General features: G+C 42.6%; 1 protein-coding gene across 1 annotated transcript in view; it reads left to right on the plus strand.

The window, feature by feature from the left end:
* The first annotated feature begins 312 nt into the window (after positions 1 to 312).
* LOC124254678 overlaps positions 313 to 19676 on the plus strand; it is a 28254-nt gene continuing 8890 nt past the window's right edge. Inside the window, exons 1-12 of the mRNA XM_046688527.1 lie at positions 313 to 591; positions 3053 to 3264; positions 6621 to 6851; positions 6980 to 7182; positions 8107 to 8439; positions 9047 to 9181; positions 10629 to 10714; positions 11423 to 11543; positions 11898 to 11970; positions 12334 to 12514; positions 14676 to 15086; positions 18249 to 18386. Coding sequence (XP_046544483.1) covers positions 435 to 591; positions 3053 to 3264; positions 6621 to 6851; positions 6980 to 7182; positions 8107 to 8439; positions 9047 to 9181; positions 10629 to 10714; positions 11423 to 11543; positions 11898 to 11970; positions 12334 to 12514; positions 14676 to 15086; positions 18249 to 18386 — 2281 coding nt within the window. The 5' untranslated portion in view covers positions 313 to 434. The remainder of the gene's footprint in view (positions 592 to 3052; positions 3265 to 6620; positions 6852 to 6979; positions 7183 to 8106; positions 8440 to 9046; positions 9182 to 10628; positions 10715 to 11422; positions 11544 to 11897; positions 11971 to 12333; positions 12515 to 14675; positions 15087 to 18248; positions 18387 to 19676) is intronic.

Raw genomic sequence — 19676 nt, forward strand, 5'->3', positions numbered from 1 at the left:
TCTATAGAAGAAATCTGTACCTTGAACAATTGATATTTTTTAGTTTTAGAAGTATTAAAATCAGTTTACCCTTACAAGTAAATCGTTTCATGGCAAATGACTGATGATGAATAAACGTAACACGGAGAGAAGCAACTGTTTGGTAAATCAGCATCTCCAACTGACTCACCAGTCTATATTCCATGCACGGAACAATTCAAAGGCTTGTACGCTCTAATTGGGCATAACAGTCGGCCTTATAAACATACAGATAGTATATTCACCGACAGGTCGTGTAACAGCATCTCCGAATGGCTGCTCACGACTTGAAACAGCCATGGTTCTACACGCCGACGCTGGAGCATTAGATCAGCCGCCCTAGCCCATTCTCCAAGGATTCAAAGGGGGACACTACCACCTGCTCTTTAAAATCATCGAACACATTTCACAACAAGATGGGTAAAGAGGGAAATGCTGCTGACACAGAGCCTGACTTTGATGAAGTCATTCATGCAACGGGTTACTTTGGTCGGTACCATGCCTTGCAGGGGACGCTCCAGATGTTGATAGGCTTCTCAGTTGCATACCCCCTGCTCTCCATCGTCTTCACGGGTAATATACCACACGTGTACCGTTATTGTCTTATATACCACATATGAACAGTTATTGTAATTTATCTCCGTCGTGTTCACGTGTAATTAACCACACGTGTACCGTTATTGTAAAGATTTTCACGTTTACGTCTTATATAACCCATATTTACCGTTTTAGTAATTTACATCCTTCCCATTTACGTCTTATATACCACTCCGTCGTTTTTACGGGTAATATACCCCATGTGTACCGTTGTTGTAAAGATCTTCACATTTACGGGTTATATCACACATATTTACCGTTTTGTAATTTAAATCCTTCATATTTACGTCTTATATACCACTCCGTCGTTTTCACGGGTAATATACCCCATGTGTACCGTTATTGTAAAGATCTTCACATTTACGGGTTATATAACACACATTTACCGTTTTGTAATTTAAATCCTTCATATTTACGTCTTATATACCACTCCGTCGTTTTCACGGGTAATATACCCCATGTGTACCGTTATTGTAAAGATCTTCACATTTACGGGTTATATCACACATATTTACCGTTTTGTAATTTAAATCCTTCATATGTACGTCTTATTAACCACTCCGTCGTTTTCACGGGTAATATACCCCATGTGTACCGTTGTTGTAAAGATCTTCACATTTACGGGTTATATAACACACATTTACCGTTTTGTAATTTAAATCCTTCATATTTACGTCTTATATACCACTCCGTCGTTTTCACGGGTAATATATCACATGTGTACCGTTGTTGTAAAGATCTTCACATTTACGGGTTATATAACACATATTTACCGTTTTGTAATTTAAATCCTTCATATTTACGTCTTATATACCACTCCGTCGTTTTCACGGGTAATATACCACATGTGTACCGTTGTTGTAAAGATCTTCACATTTACGGGTTATATAACACATATTTACCGTTTTGTAATTTAAATCCTTCATATTTACGTCTTATATACCACTCCGTCGTTTTTACGGGTAATACCCCATGTGTACCGTTATTGTAAAGATCTTCACATTTACGGGTTATATAACACATATTTACCGTTTTGTAATTTAAATCCTTCATCTTTACGCACTATACACCACATATGTACGTTGTTGTGATTCATTTCGTCTTCACGGGTAATATACCACTCCAGCGTAAGATCCACTTCAGGCCGCTATGTGAGGCGTGAAACCTTCGCCACAAGGACACTGCGTGCCTCACAGACGTTTGTCAAACAAGACCGTGCGTTACCGTCTCAAGGATCATCAGGAGTCAAACTCTGACTCATGTTTTGTTTGCTCGACGTCGCTGGAATCTTCGAACCATTGGTCACATGTTTACGGATGGTCGCCTGATAGTTTGGAGGCACACTGATACTGCTGACATGCCCATGAACATTCCTCCTACTGTTCCCTTTGGTGGAGGCTCAGAAATGGTGGGGGGATGTATGCCCCACGACTGTAAGATGACATTGGTGACTGAACGTAGAAATCTTAATAGCAAGTGTCGCATCATGGACATTCTTGATTAAGTTGTTGTGCATCATTTTGATAACCACCCATTGGCTATTCGCCCGTATTCATGGCCACGTCGTTGCCGTGCTGTGGCTGTTCCTGTGGAATAACGCTATTGAGACTCTTCCTTGACAAGGAACCCTGAGCTGAACCCCATCGAGCACATTTGAGACAGTCCTTGTCGTCGTTTGCAGGCAAGGGTACTTGCTGTACAAACTGTGGGTGAACTGGAGGCAGCATTACATGAGGAATGGCGGCAATTGCCTCTGGAACGCATCCGCCGGCTGACTGGTGGGATGAGGAGAAGGGTGGAGGCTGTCATCCAGGCACGTAGCGGATACAGGAGCTACTGATGTCAAACATCTCGGCAGATTTACAGACAGCGAGGGGCATTTACAGACACCATCTCATCGTGTGTCGTGCCAGGATAATACTTTTTCAATGAACTACTTTTCCACAAAATCAACAGTGTTGGCATTTCTCACGTACAGAGCATACAAATACACATATTGCATATATTTTGTAACCGTAGCCAGTTATTCCACCTTCCATAAGATAATCAGGCATTACTGCCCTTTTAGAAGCAGGAAAGTTCTGACCTGTCTGTTCATATTACTGTTCTAAAACATGGGGTGCAGAATTATGTTCCGTGTGTGTATTTCAACACACTGTCAGTGTTATTTAACGACTTCTAGAATCTGTCAAAACAATCTTCATTGTTTATTGCCATTTGGCAACCAAATCATGAAGCGATTTATGAAACGTATCTAATAAATTACTCACAAGCTTGAGCAACTCAAGTTGCAGTAAAGAGCTTTTATCAATGTATAGTCGATTGATGATCCAGTTACATGGTTTCAGCCCTTTGAATTATGTTCTTTCATTATTTACACATATTACCAATTTTGCAATTTTGTTAACTTGTTCACTTTCTTACTTTATCATTTCAGGCTATGAAATTCCTCACAAATGCAAAGAACTCGTCAATATTACAAGCATCAACCTCCAACATGTCGTCATTAACAATTCAACAAGTATTGAATATGGAGAGTGTGAAATAAAGGTTGAAAACAACATTTCGGGTGTTGTGAAAAAGGATTATCTCCCTTGCGTCGCGGGACATAATTACAGTCAGCCCATATATGTGTCATTCGTTGCGGAGGTAATTCACGACGCGTTACTTCTGACATGAAGTGCGATATTCCGTATATTCCACTACTTCAAAGATATGCAACCGCGATGTTAAAAAACATGTCAGTTCTAGTTAAAACTGATCATATTGATGAGCAGAATGTGTTAGGCTAAATTAGATCGGCGTCCAACATATTTCAACAGTAGGTGTCAACTCTTTTCCATCAGTAGGTGTCCAGCATATTCCACAAATAGTGTCCAACATCTTCCAGCTGCAGATTGTTCATCAGATTCCACTACTTGGTATTCTACTTATTATCAGTAGGTGTTCAAGATATTCACTCGTAGGTGTCTGTATACTCATCCAGTATGTGTCCAACATATTGCAAGTCGGTGTCCACCAGCAGGTAGGTGTCCAGCATGTTCCACCAGCAGGTGTCTAACATTTTCCACTGGTGGGTGTCCAATATGTTCCACTGGTAGGTGTCCAAAATGTTTCACTGGTAGGTGTCCAACATTTTCTAACGGTGGGTGTCCAAAATGTTTCACTGGTAGGTGTCCAACATGTTTCACCGGTAGGTGTCCAACATTTTCCATCAGTAGGTGTTCAACATGTTCCACTGGTAGGTGTCCAAAAATTTCTAACGGTGGGTGTCCAACTTCTTCAAACGGTGGGTGTCCAACATGTTCCACTGATGGTTGTCCAATATTTTCCACCGGTAGGTGTTCAACATGTTCCACTGGGGGTGTCCAACATGTTCCACCGGGGGTGTCCAACATGTTCCATTTGTAGTTATCTGTCCGTACTTAGGGGTAGGATGCACCACCTTATTAAGTTTATAGGTATGGTTCTAAACAAAGCTGTGGAAGCAGTTGCTAGTGGATTTGGGAATGGTGAGACCACTGTCAGAATGCCATTGAAAATGACAAGTTTTGTCCGACCAGGAGATGTGACGCTCACCCTTAACATAACGCTTTCGCCACCAAACTGTCAACGTTGAACAACGCACGCGTCAGCATACCGTTAACCTCGCCGTCTGTACACCCTTGCCCTGTCATCCAGATGAAACCTGTCTTGTCTGCTGATTCTTGTCTCCCAATCTTGTGCCCTGTACCGTAGATGCTGCCGGCACCAGGCAAGACGTACCTGTCGGTGACGTTGGAGCAAAATTGGACGTATATTGCAGGCCGTCGGTGCTGGATGTTGTGCTCACTCAGTCAGTTCCCTACAGTCCTGGAACGGATTGGACATAAACCAGGAATGGTCCAAGCACTCAAACTGGTATTCTGGAATCGATTCCTTCGGTGGATCAGCCGAATGTGGTTGTCTTAATTGCTGACGAGACGCCACGCGTGACGAGACACTGGTTTTCTGTAAGCAGTGGCATGACGTACGCGCAGTTTAGATTGAAATTAACGTGTTTTCCACAACATTCAGAGGCTAGAGAATAATCAACCGTTCTTCAATTTTCAATATCAGGTGTGTGTACAAATTGTGCACATAGCGCAATACGCGCCATCATATTTCATGCGAAGTGCTTTGCTAATTGTTTATATAGGACTAGTTTATGGCTTTTCAATAACGTTTATTTTATGCAATGTTATGTTATGCACAGTTACATGTTTATATGTACGGAGGTGTATCCTTGGTTGCAGTGGGGCCTAAAAGTGTTTGTTGGTTATAGTGTGATGTGAAGGTGTTTGTTGGTTACGGGTGTGTGTGAAGGTGATTGTTGGTTACAGTGGGGTGTGAAGGTGTTTGTTGCTTACAGTGGATCGTGAAGATGTTTGTTGGTTGTGTTACAGTGTGTTATAGGTTACAGTGGGGTGTGAAGGTGTTTGTTGGTTACAGATGGATGTGAAGGTGATTGTTGGTTACAGTGGGGTGTGAAGGTGTTTGTTGGTTACAGATAGATGTGAAGGTGATTGTTGGTAACAGTGGGTGTGAAGGTGTTTGTTGGTTACAGTGAGATGTGAAGAAGGCGTTTGTTGGTTGTGTGAAGGTGTTTTGTTGGTTACAGTAGATGTGGGGTGTGAAGATGTTTGTTGGTTACAGTGGGATGTGAAGGCGTTTGTTAGTTGTGTACAGTGGGGTGTGAAGATGTGAAGAAGGCGTTTGTTAGTTACAGTGGGGTGTGAAGATGTTTGTGTTTGTTGGTTACAGGGGTGTGAAGGTGATTGTTGGTTACAGTGGGATGTGAAGGTGTTTGTTGGTTACAGTGTGATGTGAAGGTAATTGTTGGTTACAGTGGGGTGTGAAGGTGTTTGTTGGTTACAGTGGTATGTGAAGGTGTTTGTTGGTTACAGTGGTATGTGAAGGTGTTTGTTGGTTACAGATGGATGTGAAGGTGTTTGTTGGTTACAGATGGATGTGAAGGTGTTTGTTGGTTACAGATGGATGTGAAGGTGTTTGTTGGTTACAGTGGATGTGAAGGTGTTTGTTAGTTACAGTGGATGTGAAGGTGTTTGTTAGTTACAGTGGGATGTGAAGGTGTTTGTTGGTTACAGATGGATGTGAAGGTGTTTGTTGGTTACAGTGGGATGTGAAGGTGTTTGTTGGTTACAGTGGGATGTGAAGGTAATTGTTGGTTACAGTGGGATGTGAAGGTGTTTGTTGGTTACAGTGGGATGTGAAGGTGTTTGTTGGTTACAGATGGATGTGAAGGTGTTTGTTGGTTACAGTGGGGTGTGAAGGTAATTGTTGGTTACAGTGGGATGTGAAGGTTACAGTAGGATGTGAAGGTGTTTGTTACAGTGGGATGTGAAGGTGTTTGTTGGTTACAGTGGTATGTGACGGTTTGTTAGTTACAGTGGGATGTGAAGGTAATTGTTGGTTACAGATGGATGTGAAGGTGTTTGTTGGTTACAGTAGGATGTGAAGGTGTTTGTTGGTTACAGATGGATGTGAAGGTGTTTGTTAGTTACAGTGGGATGTGAAGGTTTGTTGGTTACAGTGTGATGTGAAGGTAATTGTTGGTTACAGTGGGGATGTGAAGGTGTTTGTTGGTTACAGTGGTATGTGAAGGTGTTTGTTGGTTACAGTAGGATGTGAAGGTGTTTGTTGGTTACAGTGGGATGTGAAGGTTTTTAGTTACAGTGTGATGTGAAGGTAAGTGTTGGTTACAGTGGGGTGTGAAGGTGTTTGTTGGTCACAGTGTGATGTGAAGGTGTTTGTTGGTTACAGTGGAATGTGATGGTGTTTGTTGGTTACAGTGGAATGTGAAGGTGTTTGTTGGGTACAGTGGGATGTGAAGGTGTTTGTTGGTTATAGTGGAGTGTGTAGGTGTCTCTTCGATAAAAATGGGTGCGAAGGTTGCTATTTACTGTTGGAATGAATTTGTTTGTTTTTTATTACAGTAGGATGTAAATGTGTCTGTTTGGTTACAGTGGGACTTGGTGTGTGAGAAGGCCGGACTAGGCGAGCTATCTCAGACAATAATGATGCTTGGTCAAGGCTTTGGAGGACTCATCTTTAGCATCATGGCCGATAAGTATGGGAGGAAGCCCATCTACATCGCCACCCTGTACGGTCTGGCCGCACTCTGCTTCGGAATGGCGTTCTCCAATGGCATCCTCGTATATATCATCATACGGTTCCTCATTGGAGCTTTTCAGCAGGTGCGTGATATTCTTTAATTTAGCTTTCATTCACATTTGGAAAGTACTGTTTTCATTCACACTATTAATTTCACCGTTCTAAACATATGGAATTAAGTGGATGGGGTTCAATTATATGTATATTACAGGGGTCGGGTCTTACAGCGTATACCATACTTGTGGAGATGCTGACGACTGAACATCGCCCTCTTGCGGGGACTATTGGTGGTGTAGTGTGGTCCCTCTCCGTCATGACATTGGCCCCGGTTGCATACCTGATGCAGGACTTCAGCTGGCGATACCTGCAGATCGCCCTCAGCTGTGTCACTCTCTATGTCTTCATCCTTTACTGGTAGGTGCAAACAGCCGTCACCTCCACTGTGTCTCTCTAAGTCTTCACCCTTTACTGGTAGGTGCAAACAGCCGTCACCACTGTGTCTGTCTAAGTCTTCACCCCACTGGTAGGTGAAAAAACCCGTCACCCCCACTGTGCCTCTCCCGTGCAAATACTCCTCTCGTCAAATGTCGGCATTAATGGGTACAACAAGGACTGGTCGGCTCGGAGTCAGTATAATGTGTCTGAGTGGGGTATTCATGCTTCACTGCGGCGTGGTATCTCAGTGGGCTAGCACTATAAAACCAGCTTCAGTCTGGGATAGTACAAGCAGCCGCACATACACATACACACGCATGCACGTCGCCATATGAGCGAAATATTCTCAAGCACGACGTTAAACCCACTTTCACCTCACCTCACCTCACCTCGTCAGCTGTTTGTCTTTATATTTCCACATATTACTGGTGAGTGCAAACATTTCTTAAACTCTGTCACCATCTTCATTTTCCATCGGGGCGTCGGGGTAGCCTTGTGGTTAAAGCGTTGGCTCGTCACCCCGAAGACCCGGGTTCGATTCCCCACATGTATACAATGTGTGAAGCACATTTCTGGTGTCCCCCGCCGTGATATTGCTGGAATATTGCTAAAAGAGGCGTAAACCAAACTCACTCACTCAAACATACTCATTTCCACAGCTGTACAATTCAGTCACCTCAACTTTAGATTACTTACCATGTATGTGCGTTCTGGTGACTAAATACCTATTTCTTACACAGTATACATTCACAATCCTTGGCCACACCAGCTGATGACTTCTATCAGTAATACTTTGTAGTTTGACTGTGAACACTGGTGACCGTTATTGCAATCATTGTGGCCCTGATTAAATGATCGCCAGTTCATTTGTCTTTAAGCTGAGGTAAAACTCGTCTTTTGCAGCACGCTGGACGAATCACTACGGTGGCTACTTACAAATAACAAAATAGATGACAGTAGGAGGATCGTACGGAAAGCCACGGCCATGAACAAGTCTAACGTGAGCAACGCTCTCAAAGTGCTAGAGCGAACTATCAGGCTTGTTTCTCAGGTAGTAGTAGCTGATGCACCAAACACCGCTGACAAAGTGAGTGGAGGAAGTTCCTTGTTGGTGAATGAGGTCAAGGTTGGCGGCGAGAGTGAAGGCCGGGTTGACGGCAGTGTGCAGTATTCCATCCTTGACCTGTTTCGACACAAGGCCATCCTGTATACTTCGGCTATCACCTGGTACATCTGGTAAGATTGGGCGGAATAACAACTGAACAACTCAAGTGAAAAGCATCAGTGTGTATCTTTACAGAACAACTGTAATTTAGAGGTTTCCTCGGGATTGTTTCACTTTAGTTGAACTAATATGTCTTACACATATGTTACCCTCTAAAAGACTCTATTTAGGTCTTGCGTATAATAAAACGGTAACAACTGCCTGTTTGGATTCTAACGAGAATATTACAAAAGCACCATACATAGAGGTGTCTTCTGTGACGTGGTGATACACATCAATGACGCAATTCTCCTATTATTTCTACCATAATCATATTCCTGTGTTTATTATACTCAACATTTGACTTGACGTTGTCTGTGGATGGAGGCATCTTTACGGGAACGCCTGTAATCATCTCTATTTGATACTGATTCATAAATCCATGCTTAGTACATAGTCGGAAGTGTACATCGGTTTTGTTTTTAGCAGATATTTATATGATCATCAAAATAGTTATGTCGCTTTTAATTAGCGCCCAAAACAAAACAAACACAACAAATTTCAAGTATAGAGAAGTTCACTGCAATATGAACTGCCCTGACACTTAACTATGTGCATTTTCTGTCGTTGACGTTGTAGGACAGTTAACAGTCTGACGTACTACGGGTTGTTCCTGACTGCGTCGTCATTGGCAGGGGATCGGTTCCTCAACTTTTTCCTGTCTTGCGTGGTGGAGATTCCTGGAACGATCTCAGTATACTTTATGCTCAAACGGTAATCACGACACGGATGTTTCACTGGTCTCACCCTGTTGGCATAACACAGATGTATTACTGGTCTCACCCTGTAGGTATAACACAGATGTATTACTGATCTCACCCTGTAGGCATAACACAGATGTATTACTGACCTCACCCTGTAGGCATAACACAGATGTATTAATAGTCTCACCCTGTAGGCATAACACAGATGTATTACTGGTCTCACACTGTAACACAGAGTATTACTGCATAACACAGATGTATTACTGGTCTCACCCTGTAGGCATAACACAGATGTATTACTGGTCTCACCCTGTAGGCATAACACAGATGTATTACTGGTCTCACCCTGTAGGCATAACACAGATGTATTACTGGTCTCACCCTGTAGGCATAACACAGATGTATTACTGATCTCACCTTGTAGGCATAACACAGATGTATTACTCACCCTGTAGGCATAATACAGATGTATTACTGGTCTCACCCTCACCTTGTAGGCATAACACAGATGTATTACTGGTCTGTCACATAACACTGTAGTACATAACACAGATGTATTCCTGGTCTCACCCTGTAGGCATAACACAGATGTATTACTGGTCTCACCTGTAGGCATAACACAGATGTATTACTGGTCTCACCCTGTAGGCATAACACAGATGTATTCCTGGTCTCACACTGTAGACATAACACAGATGTATTCCTGGTCTCACACTGTAGGCATAACACAGATGTATTACTGGATCTCACCCTGTAGGCATAACACAGATGTATTACTGGTCTCACCCTGTAGGCATAACACAGATGTATTACTGGTCTCACCACTGTAGGCTGGTCTCACCCTGTAGGCATACAGATGTATTACTGGTCTCACCCTGTAGGCATAACACAGATGTATTCCTGGTCTCACCCTGTAGGCAACATAGATCATATATATATCATATATACAGATTTGTATTAATAGATATCCAGCCCGTCTCAGGCATCACAAGGCGCTTTACTTTTCTCTCGTTCACTGGTAGTCAATCAATCGTGCAGGATGCGTTACTCAATCTCAACTCCCTGTGGGAGCATACAAAGCTCGTTGCAGTCTCACCAGGTAGGCATATGAGCCGAGATTATTATGGTTCCCATCCTTACGAGGCATGACATGTATGTACTACTAATACCAACCTGGAGGTGTAATACAGATGTATTCATAAAGAAATCCCAATTTCTATAGTATCCTGTAATTGCTAGTAAATGTGGTGTACTACTGAGTACTGTTTGATACATTGCAGACAAAACACACACTTTATTAGACTCACCTTGTAGATATAGTACTGTATTAATAGCCAAACCATTTTGAAGCCACGGTGCAGTGCAACTTGACAGCAATACGGTGATGACATGTCCTTAATGCAGCCCTGCATGGATACTTACAACATCATTCCTCACCTTGAACTATTCATGTTTAGGTTTGGACGACGTCAGGTGGCGATGATCTACCATTTCATGGCGGGTACCTCTCTCATACTCTCTGTCATCATCCTCACTACCGCAGGTAAGCTATCTGTGATTACCCTCTCCCGGTTAGGTGACACCTGTAATGTCCGATGTCCATTATTGGTCGAACACACATTTATGTTCAACCAGAGACCATATAATAGAGGGACGGCCCTCCCCAACAGTTTATCACCGACCATCAGCGCTACGGCCTGGCATGTAACCAAATATTTCGGAAAACATCATATTTCGTCGCATTGCAGGAGCCAAAATAAGGAATGACGCGACCGCCCTAGACTTATAAATGCCACTATACCAATCTTTATCTTATCTTCTTTCATTACACCCCGGTAAGTAAGGATTTGTATTGAGAATTAGTATCCGTTATTGAAAATCAAAATCGGAACTTTCGCCGATTTTTCACCTCCGCCATTGTTCTCACAGAACAACGAGCACACATGACAGTATTCATCAAATACAAAGACAAATATATGCTTTAGCACCCCTAATACACCTCTAATGCACTGTTGCAAATATAAGTATATGCATGAGAATACATGAAAAACATCAAATCTTACCTTTGCAATGAAAATACGCGAAATCGATGACTGAAGTCAACACACGTTTTTGCCAGCTTCCGGACAGGCTGCGCAGTAAAAGCCGTAGCGCTGATGGTTTTGCGCACTGGCTCGAGGGCCGTCCTTCTATTATATGGTCTCTGGGTTCAACCCATGAAAATGAACATACACTCGTGTTTGTATCCCAAGTCACACATATGCAGGTGGGTCAGCAGCTACTGCACTCAACATGTTTGGGAAGTTCGCCATCACTGGATCCTTCAACGCTCTCTTCATCTACAGCCCCGAGCTGTTCCCCACAAACCTCAGGTACAGTGACCGCATCACTGCTGGATCTGTAGGAAGGGATCACACATAGGCAGAAATTACGTTTTCAGATTCCGAACAAACAGTACACACCTTCAAGGCTGTACAAATATTGATGCAGAACTTGTTAGATACATGTAACGAAGACAATCACGAATCTGACTATAATGCATGCCCATTCATTCCCACCTCGGTAAATATATTGTTTTCATCGTTAGTCAAGTCTGACAAATCATGGCGTCACGTATGCGGCATATATTCAAATTAATTTAAAGTGGAGCAAATGTTTAATGATCTCAGTTGCACGTACAGAGTATAGCTTGATGAAATATGTAGACGTTGTTACGTTGGTTTCAGGATGGCAGGTTTAGGAATGGGGTCGACTATGTCGCGGGTAGGTGGGATGACGGCACCGTACTCAGATCGACTGGTGAGGCCAACCATCCATTTTGGATATTTATCCACTGTAAATATCACCCCCACCCCAAGCCATTCCTATCCACCTAACCTCCCCTTTCCACGATCCATCAAAAGACGTAGACTGATTGTTCACTGTACAACAAACGCGTTATCGGGGCTAAACACAGCTCTAGGGAGATCAAACATGGTACGTGCTGACATGCAGTACCCCTGCAGTTTACTCGACATTCTGACATAGACACGTGTTGTATAGAGAGTGTTCCACACAGATAGTCGCGATTATTTTCTGCCAACAGATACAATTGCTTTCGTTTCCACAGCCAGACAGATACAACCTGCGTTACTGACATCAGATTCGCATCTTTTTCAACAGGCTGCGAAGGTGATATGGGGTCCAGGGGCTCTGTTTGGGACACTCTGCCTTATCGCTACGTTCCTCATACGATTCCTCCCAGAGACAAAGGGACGAGAACTCCCCACAACAATAGAGGAAATCAATGAGATGTACACAAGGAAACGAAAACCAAAGCAAGATGAGAAGCAGGATGACAGTTGACCTTCACATTGGATTGTTCTGAAAACATTGTTTATGTTGTATGTTTTCGTTGCTAAGTAATAATACCAGAAATAAAACTGTGTTTTATTGGTGTGTTTTCTGTAGATCACGTGTTTATCACATGTGTGAGAACGTTACGCCTATGAGTGTGGTAGAATCGGGAGACAGCAATCTCAGTTAGGTTGGTGTATTGACCGTTTCTGATTTCATGACCACAAATATTCCGTAAATGTTGAAATTTGGTACAGTAGTACATTTGAGAAATAGACCTGAATCGTCCTGAATAGTCCCCCTTCATAGTATGTTGACGCTCCCCACAGACGATGGGTATATGGCGGCGGTCTGTAAATAATCGAGACTGGACCAGACAGTATAGTGATTAACAGCATGAGCATCGATCTACGCAACTGACATACGATGACATGTGTCAACCAAGGCAGTGAGCCTGGCCACCCGATCCTGTTAGTTGCCTCTAACGATAAGTATGGATTGCTGAAGATCAATTCTAACTCTGATCTTCAGTGGTTGAAGGTAATGAGATTTACCCAGGGAAATGAAACCGAAGAAGACGATGAGAAGCAGGGTGATAGCTAACCTTCACATTCTATCACCCGGTGGAAAATGATCTTATTGAACGTTTACGTCTCTATGTAAGACTGCGAGAACTGTTGAGTAATTACTTTAACCAAGATATTGTTTGAAGAACTTACTCTGGACTTTTTCTGGACTTTTACGAAATGTAAAGCCCCATATTTCACTGCCATAACATGCAATTGGTGCAAGTTTAGTATCAAATATGGACAAAATAACCTTCAGCGAAAGATCTGGGTAAAATTTCATTTGCTGGTAAATAGGAAAACAAGCTTTTGATGCTTGGTTTGCAAGAGTTTCACAGGCTGTTGACCAACACAGTCGTGATGAAAAGATCACACCTACATACTTATAATACGTCACAGTTTTCAGTTGGTTGCCCTTATAATACCACTTCTCAACCGTTTTAAGCTTTCCGCCATTACGAAAAATAAGTGACACGATAAATTCGATGTGATACCTCCGTATTATCTTACTGAAGCCTCACATGATAAATACCACTACACATTGATACGTTCAATACAGGACCGAAACGACATCTGATAGAATACCAACTATGTCATCAAGATAAATCTGAAAATACTCGGAAACTAGTCGGGGTCATGAAGCAATTATTGCAAAATATCCTGCAATCGGTCAAGCACTGTGCTTCCGTTAAGAGATACGTTTTAGAAAGGTCTGCTACAGGAGTATTGAGCAGTGCCAACAGACAGATACTCGATAGTTGTTTCGCTACAGTTAAACCGTTATTGAATGTTGTCTTGTTCCGTCAGTTTGCAATGTTCCAGCCATATCATGACTAACCTATTCAAGGGATTTAGTTAGCGAGTCTGTTCAAATGATGGCAGAATGCAAACAACCAGCAAAGGAATTTGCTTTTTGAAGACGTATTTATTATTGCAAAAGAGTAAACATCTGACGAACAAAGACCTGTCCTCAGTGGAGTTTTGAATGAACGTCTTATGCGCAGATGCAGACAACAAAGAATACAGGCCCAACTCTCCTGAAACGCTGAGGGCAGTAGTCGGTGTTGGAATGATATTTGTCCGCGTTGTAAACGCAGTAGTGTGTGATATAATAGACGCAATAACTCGGTGCGCCTAGTGGCCGCAAGAGTTGTATGATCCCCAGGGAGATGAGATTGATAATATGACATCCACTGATCGAGGGAAAACAAAGAAGCGCTTTGAGCATGCAATTGGGATGGACTATAGCGCTAAATGAATACCCATATAATAATAATAATATAATAATAATAATTGATGGTGTTGAAGACGGAGTAGTTTGTTTTGTATAGGCAGCAGTTGGCGTTGTAGGTGATTTAAATGGTGTTCTAGAGGCAGTACATAGTGTTGAAGCAGCAGTAAATGGAGTTGAAGAGGCAGCAGCTGGTGTTTAAGAGGCAGTAATTGTTGTTTTAGAGGCAGTAACTGGTGTTGAAGAGGCAGCAGTTGGTGTTTTAGAGGCAGTAATTGGTGTTGAAGAGGCAGCAGTTGGTGTTTCAGAGGCAGTAATTGGTGTTTTAGAGGCAGAAATGGGTGTTGAAGAGTCAGTAATTGGTGTTTCAGTGGCAGTAATTGGTCTTGAAGAGGCAGCAGTTGGTGTTTTAGAGGCAGTAATTGGTGTTGAAGAGGCAGAAATTGGTGTTGAAGAGGCAGCAGTTGGTGTTTTAGAGGCAGTAAATGGTGTTGAAGAGGCAGTAACTGGTGTTGAAGAGGCAGTAATTGGTGTTGTAGAGGCAGAAATTGGTGTTGAAGAGGCAGTAATTGGTGTTGAAGAGGCAGAAATTGGTGTTGAAGAGGGAGCAGTTGGTGTTTTAGAGGCAGTAATTGGTGTTGAAGAGGCAGCAGTTGGTGTTTTAGAGGCAGTAATTGGTGTTGAAGAGGCAGAAATTGGTGTTGAAGAGGCAGCGGTTGGTGTTGTAGAGGCAGTAATTGGTGTTGAAGAGGCAGTTACTGGTGTTGAAGAGGCAGTTACTGGTGTTGAAGAGGCGTAGAGGCAGTAATTGGTGTTGAAGAGGCAGCAGTTTTGTGTTTTAGAGGCAGTAATTGGTGTTGAAGAGGCAGTTACTGGTGTTGAAGAGGCAGTTACTGGTGTTGAAGAGGCGTAGAGGCAGTAATTGGTGTTTAAGAGGCAGCAGTTTTGTGTTTTAGAGGCAGTAATTGGTGTTGAAGAGGCAGCAGTTTTGTGTTGTAGAGGCATTAGCTTGTGTTGAAGAGGTAGTAGTAGGTATTAACTGCCGTCGAGGAAGGCAGTAGTTGCCTTGGTAGGTGCAGTAGTCGCTGTTGTAGAGGCAGTAGGCAGTTGTTGGTGTTGTTGTAGAGGCAGTAGCAACACGTAATCTAATACCTCGCGTCAACATATCTCAAATTGGGGAACTATCTAAGTATCACGAAATTAGGACACGGCAGTAGAAGGTTTTCCAAACCACGAGTGATTTTGTAATAATGTAGTAAGGGATTTACAAAGGCAAACAGATTGAAAAAGGTGATTAATCATATTAGTGCAAGGCTAAGCATCTCTGTTCTAAAGTGAGGTACCGCCTCCGTGGTGTAGTGGTTAAAGCGTCTGCCCGGAGAGCGGAAGGTCGCGGGTTCGATTACCGACCGCGTCATACCAAAAGACGTTAAAATATGGTACTTCTTGGTCCCTGCCTGGCGCTCGGCATTAATGGGTACAACAAGGACTGGTCGGCTCTGAGTCAGTATAATGTGTCTGAGTGGGGTACTCATGCTTCACTGCGGTCTGGTATCTCAGTGGGCTAGCACTATAAAACCAGCTTCAGTCTGGGCTAGTACAAGCAGCCGTACATACCCATAAACACGCATGCACGTCTTCATATGAGCTAAATATTCTCAAGCACGACGTTAAACCTAATTTCACCCTCTACAGTGAGGTTTACAGATGCCCAGACACGACCCTGTCCACGTGACTGGCGACTCTCCACACCAGCACTGTGAGGACATATTGTTCAACGTTTCTGGCGTGATTGAGGTCCTCTCTGTTGGGATCCCATAACATCACGTTGCAGGTAGGTGCTGGATTGTGCAATAGTGCTAGCTACTGCGCAGTGACCTTCTTCCGAAATATTGGTGAGCTGAAGTATTGAGTTTTAATATACTCATGCAATACCAAAATCTTGATGATGGGCCCAACAGAGGAATAGAGGAAGTACAATCACTGTTTTCATGTACAATGCTTCTTAGGACCACTTGTTCTGGAATTAATATTGATCAGTTTGTTTTAGACAAGTAAATATTCTCTTGAAGGATTGATAGATTTTGAAAATAATTTGAGGATACCAGAAAAATTGTTTCTTGTCTTAGTCGAAACTATCATAAACATATGGAACATACTGTTTTCACACTAACAGACTGGGGAAAATGCGCATCAAAAGTTTCTTTTCAGACGTTTCACATTTTCTTTCCTTAGAACAAACTCACATGTCGTCAAATAGAAGCCGCCCTATTTAAGGTCTTCTTTGTTGCAATGGTAACGTACATTTCGAAAAGACCCGTGAAGATCCGGGGTAGAATAGGTCTTCAGCAACCCATGCCTGCCACAAAAGGCGACTATGCTTGTCGTAAGAGGCGACTAACGGGATCGGGTGGTCAGACTCGCTGACTTGGTTGACACATGTCATCGGTTCCCAATTGCGCAGATCGATGCTCATGCTGTTGATCACTGAATTGTCTGGTCCAGACTCAATTATTTACACACCGCCGCCATATAGCTGGAATATTGCTGTGTGCAACGTAAAACTAAACTCACTCACTCCATTTCGAAAAGGAAGAATTCACGTCTCGGTATGGGTAATGTAACACAGTAGGCGGTCTTTAGCAGCATCGGTGTCGTACAGCATCTGTACAGGCGGCATGTTGGCTTCTATAATGTTCACAATATGCGCATAGTTTCGAATACTACTTTGGCAGGAATGATGAAACTTTTGTATCCTTTTCATATGTATAGATGTTAGGGTATATCATCCATAGGCAGTCGTGTATACATATGTACATTGAGTTCCAGGTTGGCAGTATAGGGAAATTTGAGTTTAACGCCAATAAAGTAAAATATGGCCTATATGTATATGTTGGGAATCATATTGGCTGTTATTCATAAGTGTACTTGTCTACGTTTCAAATCAGACAAAAACCTTTGCATTTAGAATCTTCTATAATATCAAGCCATGAGTTCTGTGGTCTTGTGTAAATGCATGTTTTGTAAGTTAAGTAAAAGCAAAATCTTATTAAAATCAGTTAATAGAAAATAAATACATACATGAATGACTGACTGACTGAATGAATGAATGCACCGACGTTATTGGTAAACCATCACGTTTCTCATGATACCCGTGTGCTCTATGTGGGCTTGCTTAAGAAATTAAACCGAATTGTTTTAGTAATTTAAAGCCTAGTTTACATGCACTGATTTGACACCGGGGTTCTCTGCCTCCCTTGGTTCTCTTAACATTGTGCATCATCAAATCCTTTACCGGTTACATTCCACCAGTTTCTACTTCTTGGTCTTTCCCATATGGATCTTTCTGTGAGAAAAGACGATGTCTAACTGTTCACAGCAGTTTCATAGAATCTGTATCGGTGTCACTGTCGGGACCGGCGTTTGTTCACATCCTTTGCTCTGTATGAGCTGTGATTCATAAATGGTTGTTATTACTTTTATCATTATATTTCCGAGCTAACAATGATCATGTAAACGTACTTCACATTTGCCCTTTGCCACCCCGGGGGTATAATACCCACAGGGACAAATCGGTGCATCCAAACAAGGCTTAAGATAACATCTGATTGGCTCAAAAACACATGCATCCTTCATTTAGAGTAGGTGGTCAAAGTTCGTCGAGGGTTCAACTGACGCAAGGTGTGAGCATATATAGGCATATATTCTCCGGGTTTACGTGCAGTGAAGAGTATTGCACCTAACCCAACATATATCGCAGTGGGCTAGCACCAGACAACCAACATTAATCTAGACAATCAGCCACAAACAGGTACGTCGAAATTCGAAAAAAAATGTATATTTGCCTCGCCTCCACTGAACTGGATCAAAAAGCTAAGGTTTACGTTCAGGAAATATCAGACAAGTTCCTCCCTGGTGGTAACACAGGTTTGTTGTTATCACAGGCACGATGGACCATACTAACCTCGACCGGGTGCTGAACACGCTGAAATGGTACGGGAGGTACCAGGCGACACAGTTGGGTCTCATCTACATGTCCGTGCTCCCTGGGTCCCTCACCATCCTCTCCTACATCTTTGTGGGTAAGTCATGCCACACATGTGGACACATTCCATCACGACATCAAGTAGTTCATGATTCTTATTGGTCTGAATCAGATGAAATCAGGTGTGTATATCCTTTAGATACCTCAAAGGTAACAAAGTGTTATCATACAAACACATTGCTTGTGAAAACCCGATCTCTCGATAGTCTACCATCGCTGTGTTGTTACAATGGCTGCCAATAGCCCCTTAACATTATATCGATATCAGACACCTCACAACACACACGCTAATGTAAGTAACGTAAAGCACTCAAGAAATCTGCGTCATGCTGACACTGCAGATAAAACGGCGGTATTTTACCATACATTCGGGTGGTTCCGTTGGCAGTGAGGTTGTGTATCAGACTCACTGCCCAAGCAAGTCATCATAGATTGTCCTGTTGGTTAATACAGATCTTTTGATCTTTTGGCAGCCATGGAAACAGCCAAGCCATCAAATTTAGCGCTGTCGGGGTGGAGATATAGTCTTATAAATATATATTACTGTTACTTTGGTAAACTACTAGTACATTAGTATAACTAAAAAGAGTCGAGCATGCATTCCAAAGCATTAATAATTCTAAACAATTAAACCTCCCAATTAAATGGGGGCTAACTTAAAACAACCCAATAGAGACAGTAAGGCTCCGAGTTATGGGAATCAGTGAACGGAATTCGTTAAAATATGACTAACCGGTCGATAAATTTCCGTAATTTCACCCCAGGGCGCAAACACGGGCTCATTGTCTGATATGGTTTCTAACGAATCAAGGTGATGTCTCAGGCAAGTCAGGCTCGAATACCTTAAAATGAAAGAGGATATTTGCGGTCTTGAAATAGAGTCGAATGTCTGCCGTTCTAGTTTCCCACATGACTAGTCCATTCGTGTGTGCGTGCGTGCGTGCGTGCGTGCACGAACGCTTATTTAGGTTATTAGGAGCCATCGCCCATGGACTTAGCGGAAGTCTCACGGCCGTGCAAGTTGCAGATTGTTGTCACTGACCGTGGCGGCACGGAACGGTGTGGTTCGGAGTTACAAATAGCAATCCCCACTGGCCACTTCTGGTTACCTGCCGTTTTAACCCCACCTCAAAAGTGATGGTTATGTTGGTTATGATGTTGCAGGTTATGACGTTGCAGGTTATGATGTTATGATGTTGCAGGTTATGATGTAGGTTTTGATGTTGCAGATTATGATGTTGCAGGTTATGATGTTATGATATTACAGGTTATGATGTTATGATGTTATGGTGTTGCAGGTTATGATGTTGCAGGTTATGGTGTTGCA

Source organism: Haliotis rubra, unplaced genomic scaffold, assembly GCF_003918875.1.
Source record: "Haliotis rubra isolate DU_JTF1 unplaced genomic scaffold, ASM391887v1 Scf115, whole genome shotgun sequence".
Taxonomy (NCBI): domain Eukaryota; kingdom Metazoa; phylum Mollusca; class Gastropoda; order Lepetellida; family Haliotidae; genus Haliotis; species Haliotis rubra.